At 39.0% G+C, this 10653-nt stretch overlaps 1 protein-coding gene across 1 annotated transcript in view; it reads right to left on the bottom strand.

Annotated features, from left to right (window-relative positions):
* The window catches only part of LOC107087452 (ribosomal protein S6 kinase beta-1-like), a 32289-nt gene that overhangs the window by 14263 nt on the left and 7373 nt on the right, over positions 1–10653 (bottom strand). Inside the window, exons 4-7 of the mRNA XM_015379025.1 lie at positions 9102–9170; positions 5951–6098; positions 5782–5839; positions 2493–2593 (exon numbers count right to left, since the gene is read on the bottom strand). Of these exons, the coding sequence (XP_015234511.1) occupies positions 2493–2593; positions 5782–5839; positions 5951–6098; positions 9102–9170 (376 nt within the window). The remainder of the gene's footprint in view (positions 1–2492; positions 2594–5781; positions 5840–5950; positions 6099–9101; positions 9171–10653) is intronic.

Here is a 10653-nt window from a genome sequence, read left to right on the forward strand (position 1 = left end):
ATTTTCGCCCCTTCCCAAAATTACTTCAACGGAAGGTTTCCAGATGGATATGCGGAGCAAATCCATCTGACGGAGTCAGGTTAGTCCTTAACAGGTTATCAATTAACCTACACTCACAAGGTGAACTTTTATAACGGTAGATGAAGTTCAGGCTGGCATTTAGAGAACATTAAAAGTGCCATTTACCTGTCAACTTGAGCAAGAGATGAGAGGAGATACATGCTTTCCTAAGACCCGCCCCCTTCATCTTCTGATTGGCTAATAATGTTAGTTTCAGAGTGCTCCTTTGCTGCCATTGGTTGACAAACCAAAGAGATTTCGATTTTTTTATTTATTTTAGAGTGATTTTTTTTTACCCACGGGCATAATTATCTCTTGTACAGTATACGAGAGATACTTTAATGCCTGTCAATGTAAATATGAACCAGTTGAATTAAAACAAGTGCTTGAAATGATTGTTTTCTTCTGCTAGGAATGGTTTCCTCTGAAGGAAATCAAAGTAGCTTTTCATAGAAACAAAAGAGCTGGCAAACCAGAAACTAAACAACCAATGACTAAACTGGAGTCAAATTTGTTCCAATGGATCAACTGATAACGTCCACTTTGAGGGGATTTCTATCAATGCTGAACTGTTACACCTGTCCACTAGAGGGCGCTGCTTTTCATTCTAAAGCAGGCACTCACTGGTGTTTGTGAGAGAAGTAATGCCAGGTAAGTGGGCGGCGTTCAGGAATAGAAACATGAACAGACACGATCCAGAGTGCCGGTCTGGGAAATGTTGTCTTTAATGGAAATTCAGAATTAACTCTATGTGTTTCTACTTGAAAATAGAAATACTCAACAAACTCCTACAGCTATCGCCTGAACGGCACCATGTAAGGTGGAGAAAAGTGAAAGGCAGTACATCATTGAAACAAGGAGGTAATAGTCTGACAGTAACACTTTTTATTTCATAAACCTAATAGGTTTCCGTTTTATTTCTTCCAAATTATTATGTTCAGTAATGTATAAGAAATATTTTAATTCCTTTAGTCAGTATTTCATACAGCTGGCACAATAATTTGATACAATTTAATGATTTACTTTAAAAAAAATAAAGATCATTTTGATACAAGATAAAATTGGGGCCTTTAAGAAAATTATTTATTATCAGTAAATGTCTAGTTGATCGATAAATCAATTAACTGTTATATTATGTCATTAATCTATAACTTAGGACCAGCTCCAAACATGAGGAAATGCTGATGCAAACATGGCAGAGCTTCCTTGGAATAAGAGCCAGCAGATTATGACTTGACTTTCCTTCGTGTTTCTTACAGGACGACACAGAGATCAATCTTCCCGGATGTACGAGGAAGTCGGAGCAGAAGACTTGGGCTAAGCTGGAAATCCCACATCCTCTGTCACCGCCCCGCTGCGCTCCAAACCACCTGCACAAAGCAAAGCCTACAGCCTCCGCTGTTCCTCCCTTCTTGCTCTGCTCCGACTTCCTCTGAGCTTGAGGAGATCATGCGCAATGTTATTATTAAATTAATAGGAGCAAAACATGCAGAACTGAACGCTAAATTTAATGTGACATATTAAAAAAATCCCCATCAGCATCCAGCATATGTTCAGTTTCTGCCCAAATATCTTCTTTTTGTTGTGGATTTTTGGTCACAGGGATAACTAGGATCATTTAAAATTGTTTTTAATGAACTATGTTTGTTCTCTACTTCCAAACTCAGCATCTCCTTATCCAGGCCTGCGATAAGAAGTTTGTTTTGAAGTTGTCAGATGTGCTCTTCGGTATAAAATATTTATATCGAGATGAGAAATCTGCTTCCTGGTATGTTGAAATACCAATAGCTTGCTTCAAATAATGTAACTGATTAATAAATTAATTACATTAATAAATAATAAATTCAACTATTCACTAATTTGTAGTTACTCATCTGTCATCACCATATGTTAATTTGTCAAAATTGATCTTCTCTACGTTCTTTTCCTGTTTGCAATAGCGGATATTTACCCGACCGGAGCAAAATATAGCTCGGCTCCGTATTCTGACGGTGACGGACGGAGAAGATGTATGTGGACGGAGACGTCCAGAGGAGTAGAGGTGGATGTGGAACCGCTGTTGTTGATTAACATGACAGACAAGTACTCTGCACGACGTACGTGAGCGGGGCGGAGCGCTGACGGAGTATGTGCAATCTGGGGATAAAGCTTTATTCAGGGAGAATACCGGTATCTGCTTTTTCAAGCCTTATGGGGCGTCATGACAACCACAAGGTTAAAACTGAGAGCAGCGTCTCAAAAACTAAATGTGAAATATAATCAACTAAAAGCACCAACAATATATGTTGACAGATGTTCTGATAAATCTGAAGTTTTTGGTAATTGTTCTTCAGTAAACCATATACAGGTTTTAAAATGCTGGTCTCTCTGCCAAAGCTTGTGACCATAACCTCTCTACTGCAGGAGTTTATAACCAAAGGGCTTTTCAGTACCGTTGTTGTTGAGCATGATGTTCTCAGGCTTCAGGTCTCTATAGATGATTCCTTTCTGGTGCAGATGACCCAACGCCATTGAGATCTCTGCCAGGTAGAAGCTGACAAGAGAAAAACGCTTCAGTAACGATGCAATCTGGTGGGATGGGAAAAACGTTTTGGGTCTACAGCTGTCATATTCTTTAAAGTAACCAACTAAACACAAACAGTATTCATTTCATTTTAATAAATTGCAAACTTCTTAAAAAATATATATATTAACATTAAACAAATGAAACAGTCCTGATCATGAACATCCACATGTAAAGAGAAATGCATCCTCTACGGTCACCTTAAAGGAATAGTACACCCAAAACATGATTAGTCTTCATTTTCTACTCACCCCCATGCTGAACAACACTCTGGAGTACTTTTTTGATATCTCAAATGCATCTGGAGATCTGGGAGGCTTATTGCTGTCTGCTGACATTCAAATAATGGAGGTCTATGGCGCCCGAGACAGAAAGGTCCATAAAAGTCCACAAAAAACGTGTCAATATTCCTCCATACTGCTCGTCCAATGTATTCCAAGTGTCCTGAGTGGGTAGCATCCAGAATTTACTCGAAACAAAGTCATTTAGAATGTTTTTAGAGCATAAACAGTAGTGTATAGGATTTCCTGAAAGCGCGCGCCGGCGCGTTCATGACGCCAGGGAAGCCGGCAGACCAAACCAGATGAAAGTGCGCATTCAGCGTCTGCTCTGCCAATAATGCAAGCGTAGAAGAAGAAATGTGCTGTTTACCTGTGCAAAGAAAGAAACAACGAAAGAAAAATGTCTGAGGACTTCAGTGTTGAGGAAGAGCATGAGTTCTTTGCCGAGCTGAATGCGCTGGTTTGGTCTGCCGGCTTCCGTAGCGTCGTGAACGCGCATGTGCGCGCTTTCAGGAAATCCTATACACTACTGTTTATGCTCTAAAAACATTCTAAATGACTTCGTTTCGAGTAAATTATGGACGCTACCCACTCAGGACACTTGGAATACATTGGACGAGCAGCATGGAGGAATATTGACACGTTTTTTGTGGACTTTTATTGACCTTTCTGTCTCGGGCACCATAGACCTCCATTATTTGAATGTCAGCAGACAGCAAGAAGCCTCCCAGATCTCCAGATGCATTTGAGATATCAAAAAAGTACTCCAGAGTGTTGTTCAGCATGGGGGTGAGTAGAAAATGAAGGCTAATCATGTTTTGGGTGTACTATTCCTTTAAAAGCTAAAAGGTCTGTTAGGACGTTATGATTAGCTGAAATTTAGATGAACAAATTTAGATTTAATTTTAGCATTTAGTATTTACAAATACTTTCCTATTGTGACTAGGGTTGTCACAATACTACTTTTCAACTCGATACCGATACTAAGGAAAATATTCGATACTCGATACCATTTTCCATACCACAAGAATAAAAACAAAGACTCTAAAATTCAACAGAAATATTTTCATTACTAAAAAAATGCACAGAATTATTCAATCACAGTGTTCAGAAAGTGCATTTTCCACTACTCTGCACTTTAGATGGCTGTATCGATACTTTTAAAAATGAGTATTGTATCTGGATACAACATTTTAGTATCGATACTTTTTTGAGTATCGATACTTTTGACAACCCAAATTGTGACTAAGAAAGAATTAGGAGGATGTCTGTTCTCCAAAGACCGCTTCAGGTGAATCCGTCAGATTAAGGCGTTCTCATGTAACTTGTGAAACATCATCAGCCTCTGCCCTAATACTGCTCCAAATCACAAGAACACTTTGTCCCTACCCAATCCGTCCTGGAACCACGATCCATCCTGTGCATACGCGAACAGATATACATCCGGGAGCCCATAAATAATGTATTTATCGTACTAAAATTACTTATTTCTATCCTTAAGTCAGTAAAGAATGCTAATACCGCCTTTAAAAAAATATTTTATGACTTTTGTGAGACTATTTTGATGCTTTTTACATTTCCTTTGTTTAACTGCTTGTCTGACGTCATCATGGGGACAGAGCAGTCCAGCAAAATATGATTATATCATGTTTATCTGCATTTTAGTTGTTTCTTTCTTTAGGTTAAGCACTATATAGCATAAGGTTAAAACGAATGGAAAAATAAAACTCAAAAAGATTTATGTTTAAACCCAAAGCCGAAAAAGCTAGCTTCCTGGAAGTAGCGTAGGATTCCGGTTCCGGTGCTGATCGCGAACAGACGAGTGATAAAAGAGAAAGGATTTTAATCCATCTATTTTCTCAGGAAATACATTATTAACCTTTAACACATTATATTTTAGTACACTTTAGGGTTGTAAAAAGTATCGATACTATAGGAAATAGAGGAAAATGCAATTTCTGAACACTGTGTGATTGAATAATTCTGTGCACTTTTCAGTTTCAGACTTTTTTTTTGTAACAGGTGCAGCTGCTGAGAATTATTCTTGTTTCTTAACTGGTTTGGCTAGTGTCATTGTTATGTGTGCAAAGGATAGCCAAGGAAGGAACACTTAATTTTAATTAATAAGTTTTTTATCAAGCTTGCTTAATACTGTGCACAGCAAACAACCTCAAAATATTGCTCTTATTGTTTATTGTATTTATTTATTGTATTTTAATTATTAATCAAAATATTTCTGTTGAAATTTGGAGTTTTTATTCTTTTGGTATCGAAAATGGTATAGAGTATCGAATATTTGAAAAATAGTTGAAAAGAATAGTTGAAAAGTTTAGTATCGTGACAACCCTAGTACACTTACTATTTTGGGGGGAAGGGAAAATGTCATGTAGGTCTTTTTAACAAAATTAAATTCGAGGACGACCCGGATGTATATCTGAATGCGCATGTGCAGGATGGATCGTGCTTCCGGGACGGATCGGGTAGTGACACACCAAACCGAAAACAGACAAAGTCCCTCGAGGACGCGAGTCCGTACCTGCATTCTTGTGAACTGAGAAACGGCCTAAGACTCGGGAGTGATTCTGGAAATAAAACCTTCATTTCTAACCCCTTGGTGCAGACCAGGGCAGAAAGGGTTAAATAGTTCAATCAATTGTTGAAATTAACCGTCAACCTATTTAATAATCAAATCTAATGATTAGAGTAATGACTCACAGACTCTAAAAAATGCTGTCTGCTGAAAGAATAACCTTAGAGCAATAAGTTACTAATCTGCGATTTGAAAATAGCATTTTTTTAAATTGCAATTATAATTTGCAAATGCAATGAATTGCCCAGCCCTATTCTGATCCAGTTACCAGTGACGGACATGCTCACCAAGCCGTGTCCTCCATGAAGATCCCTTCTCTTTCTAGCTGCATGAAAAGCTCTCCACCTGCAGCCAAAGCAATCAGGCACAAGAATCTGTTTAACACATTTATAATAGCAGAAAACCAGTGTTAGCTTTGCACATAACGTCCTGCGTTAACAGCATCTCCATGCTTACCACTCAGATACTCCAAAATCAGGTAGAGCTTTCCTCCAGTTTGGAAGGCATAGATGAGGTCCACGATGAAGGGATGCTTCACCTCCTCCAATATGTTCCTCTCAGCTTTGGTGTGTGCTGTGTCCTTTGCGTTACGAACAATCATGGCCTGGAAACAACAGAAAACAGATTCAGGAATTTATTCTAATTCCTTCATCAGTTCTGGTTAGTTCTGTGTTAATAAGAGAGGAAAGAAAGAGCTGCTCTGAATAAACCAGAAAAACCTGATGTCTTTAAGGACCCATCAGATAACAGGCTCAACACATATTTTCTGCATAAGAAAACTTACATTACAGAACCGCCTCCTTGTTCTGCTTATCTATGGATTATTCACCGCTGGGTTTGGATCTACAATAAGCTCTATACATCAGAGCTCTAGCCTGGAAAGGAGAAGGACTCACAGAGTCAGTGGAACCAATCAGATAACTACGCATGTGACGCAAAAAAACAGTTTTTTTTCCATAAAGAAAGGTTCCATGAAACAGTTATAAAAATGTCAACAATATAAACAGCTCTTTGTAGAGATAATAAAGGGCATCCAGAAAATATTACTGCTGACTGTAGTAATTCTCACTATCTGATCCGTACCATAAGCTCATTTATGTATGGGCAGATATTCATCCAGGTCATCACAAATAATCTAATTACTGTATTAAAAGTACTGATCTATCCTTTAATCACCGGAGAATGCTACGTCTACATCTTATAAAATATATTTTACAACTTTTCTGACAGAATTGGAGAGGTTGATTCTCTAACACCATCATCATCATCGGAGCAATCTGGTGAAATAAGACAATTTAGATTTTAAATAAGAAAACACAACTGCATTGTCTTATTTCAAGAGCATATTATGTAACAAAACTTATTTTAGGAGTTAAAATACTCATCCCATTGGCAAACTATCTCATTTACCTACTCAAATTAAGGGTAAATACAGTTCATTTAAGGAATTTTCACTTATTTCTAGAACATTTTTCCAGTGCATGTTTATCTCAATTTTGTGGATTCTTTCTTTAGATTACACGATAAAAGTACAGCAAAAAATCAAACATAAGAAAGCAGACAAACAAGAAAACAACCAGACAAAATAATCTGCCATAAGAGGACAGACTTCCAGGACAGACGAGTGAGATAAGGATGTTAAATAGACGAGCACCGGTCAATCGCCACGTTTTCACGTGATCATCTATGGCCGGTAACTATGAAAAAAACCGGTTTTAAGCAGCAGTTGTTGCATTTTTGATGAACTTTTCTCTTAGCTGACGCATATCTTTTTCTCCTGCCCTTGGTCCATGTTTGTTTTGGTCAGAGTGCTCAAAACAGAGCGACAAATCAACCAGACCACAAAGAGAAGAGGAGACACAGCTCCCTGAGCTCAGACAGACGCAGCAGGTAATTAGTGTGAGAACAACAGGAGAGAGAGAGAGAGCATCGTAACCGGGGTGAGGGGGCCAGCCGTGCCCCCCCTCTGGAGTTAAGGAACGACGGCACTGAGGAGAGGCTACAGCTGACCGAGGCTAGCTAGGCTAACTGCAGAGGATGGAAGGAGCATGGCGAAAGATCCGCCGGGGAAACAGTACAGCGAATGCTGGGCAGCGGCTACTGCCGGCTAGGACTAATGCTACCTTCAGACCGTACGTGATAGAGGCAGCAAAAGCAGCTCGTTTACGTGCAAAGTCAATGGTTGATGCGCATCTAAAGCTCCTGCAGCGCATTTCGACCAGCAGGAGCATCGCCTTATCAGCTTCTGAGGCGCGTGACATGCTTCACAAGCAGCTGTGAAGTTAATTGCAGAGATACATTTCTCTCATGTCAGATCAATAAAAGTTCAAGTATTATTTATTATGATTATTAATTATTCTAGTGAAATAATATTTTAAGGCAGGATCGTAACCTCAATGAACTGACTGCACAGACGATGCTTATTAACATTAAAACTACTTTTTACCCACTGATCACAGCAAATATACAGTAGTAGCCATTCAAAATTTCCCCACATTCCTTGACGGGATCTTGGCTCGTCACCTACAATTCCTTTTTAAACATCAACCTTTGTACTAAAATATTCTGTCATAATTTGTGGATATTTAAAGGCAGATTAGCCTACTTGAGAACTTGTGAGAACTTTGGCGGATGGTCACGAGAACTTTGTTTTGGCAGAGATCTTGGCATCTTTATATAATTTGTCTGAGGCATCGTACAAGTGGTTGTACTACCGAACCTCCTCGATTAACCTTTCATCGTAGTTGTCCATTGTAGTTGTTCCATGGTTTTTAAAAATGAATTAGCATATCTGAATGTAGCATGAGACAGCGGTGTTTTTGAGAAGCCTGCTAAGGAGAATGAGCCGGGAAATGTTACGGATAGCAGAGGCTAACCTCTAGAGCAGGCATCCCCAAACTCGGTCCTCAAGGCCCCCTGTCCTGCAGGTTTTAGAGGTTTCCTTGCTCCAGCACAGCTGATTTTAATTGAAAGCTGATTAACAGGTTTTGGTCTACTGCAATCATTACAACCAGAGGTGCTAAAGCAGAGAAACCTCTAAAACCTGCAGGACAGGGGGCCTTGAGGACCGACTTTGGGGATGCCTGCTCTAGAGGCTAACTGCTGGAGATGGAAGAATGACAGCAGGGGATCAGAGGAGCCTGCAGGTAGACAGGGTGGCGTAGCGGGGAGGCACAGAATACAGCAGTGATGGATTTGATAATGTGATCAGTGATTGTCAAACGGCAGATACTGATTATTGTGATTGGTGATCAGCTCCAAAAATCCAGATGGGTGGAATATTAATGTTAATGCTTTTATTATCTCAGAAAATAAATTGTTAGCCTTTTACACACTGTAGCCAAGTAGACTTTTTGTAATTAATGTGATAAAAAAAAAATGTAATTTTGCAAATTTTAAAAAGCACAATCACGGGCAACCTGGATGCATTTCTAGATGCGTAACTGAGCTGATATCAATTGGACTGATTGGTCTGATCGGTTTTAGATTACTGAGCCTTATCAGACAGACTAGCGCTCCGTGTCAGGCTGCCTTGTCTGGTCGGGTTACCAGAGTTCGCCTTTGATGCCAAAAGGAAATGATTGAAATATAAAGTAAATCCACTGACCTTCTTCAAAACTTTCATGGCAAAGATTTTCCCAGATGCGGCCCCGGTCACCTTCCGGACCTGAAAGACCTGAAGGAAAGATGCCAGTCAGTCTGACGTTGACAGAACGCCTCCAGCACATAAAGCAGTGAAAGCTTTCCAAATGTGTTCCACCCAAAGATTTAATAAGGTTTTACTTTTTTCTAATAACTAATAAGTATTTCTGATTGAACAGCGTGTTACAATTTCAGAAGCACTGCAGCTGCTTATTCTTGTCAGCAGGTGGCACCATTTGGCAGAACCATACTGGTACAAAATAATGTCTGTCACAGAGAAAACCAAAGAACAGGATGGAAACGAAGGACGGAGTCGATTTCAATCAGTGAGACTCATTTTTAATGTTTAAAAATCAGTGATTTAAAATCTGCTATAAGATTCCCAGCAGGAATTAGGACTGCAGTTTTTGATTATTGTAGTATTCGATTATCAGTTAAGCTTAAAAGATACTTTCAGGTAATAATTCTAAATAAAAAATGTTCGAAATTTTGAAAAGAAAACATTTATGTTGATTTGTAAATTCATTAGAAATAAAAAAAAAAACATTTAAAATGTATGTACTTATGCATCTTAAATGAAACAAGTTAATAGTTTTTGTAGTTCTCTATCAATTACTGCTGCAAGTAGGTTATTGCTTCAGCAGATGACCTGTTATAGAGTCTGTGTGCCATATCATTACCAAATTAGTCAACAATTATTTCAATAACCGATTCATCATAATTAATCCGATGAATCTTCTCAGTACTAGCAGGAATAAAATAAACCAAAGATCTTAAACTATACGGAACGACAACCTTCTGCACCTCGGAGGATGCTGCAGAACAAGTTGCACAGGTGACTCGTGGCGAGTTTGGCCCCTCAGGCTTTCAATGCAACCAGCAATTATAAAAGGTACATTCAGGACCTGCCAGCTATAAATGATGCTTCCTGCTGGTAGAAAAGCTTTGAATAAACCTGTGGTTATTAATGAGCACACCTACTAATAACAGGCAAAGTCATTACAGCCAGAGAGTTTAGTTAACGTTCCTTCTTGCTCTGATGGGGGATCTTTTCCCCAGGAAAGTATATCCCATGTTTTTCTACACTGTTCTTGCCTTCAGATTTTAGATGTTTTTAAAATGTAGGCAAGGAACTGCCAATAAATTTAGAAATATAATGGATTGCTGCTAAAGACAAGAAGAAGGGGGATCCGAAGAGAAGCCCTCTTTCTTATCGTAAAGATGAAACCGATAAGAACAAGACTTTCAAGTAATGTTCAACACTACAGGGGCTCAGAACTTTGAGGCGAAGCGAAGAAGACGAGTCGTTTTCAAGCTTTTGTACGGATAAAAATGTTAATGTAAGGGAGAATTTAATTCCTCAACTCCTCTTAGTTTTCCAGTGGCTGAGATTAGCACAGCTTCAGAGTGACTTTATTCTTGGGAAGATACCCCATGTCTGTTGGGAGAGTTCCCCGCTACTTTCCTAATAAAGCATTTATTCCTTTTTTTTTTGCGGGTGGTAAACGGCAGCTAGG

Source organism: Cyprinodon variegatus, unplaced genomic scaffold (assembly GCF_000732505.1).
Source record: "Cyprinodon variegatus isolate N-32 unplaced genomic scaffold, C_variegatus-1.0 Scaffold184, whole genome shotgun sequence".
Lineage (NCBI taxonomy): Eukaryota > Metazoa > Chordata > Actinopteri > Cyprinodontiformes > Cyprinodontidae > Cyprinodon > Cyprinodon variegatus.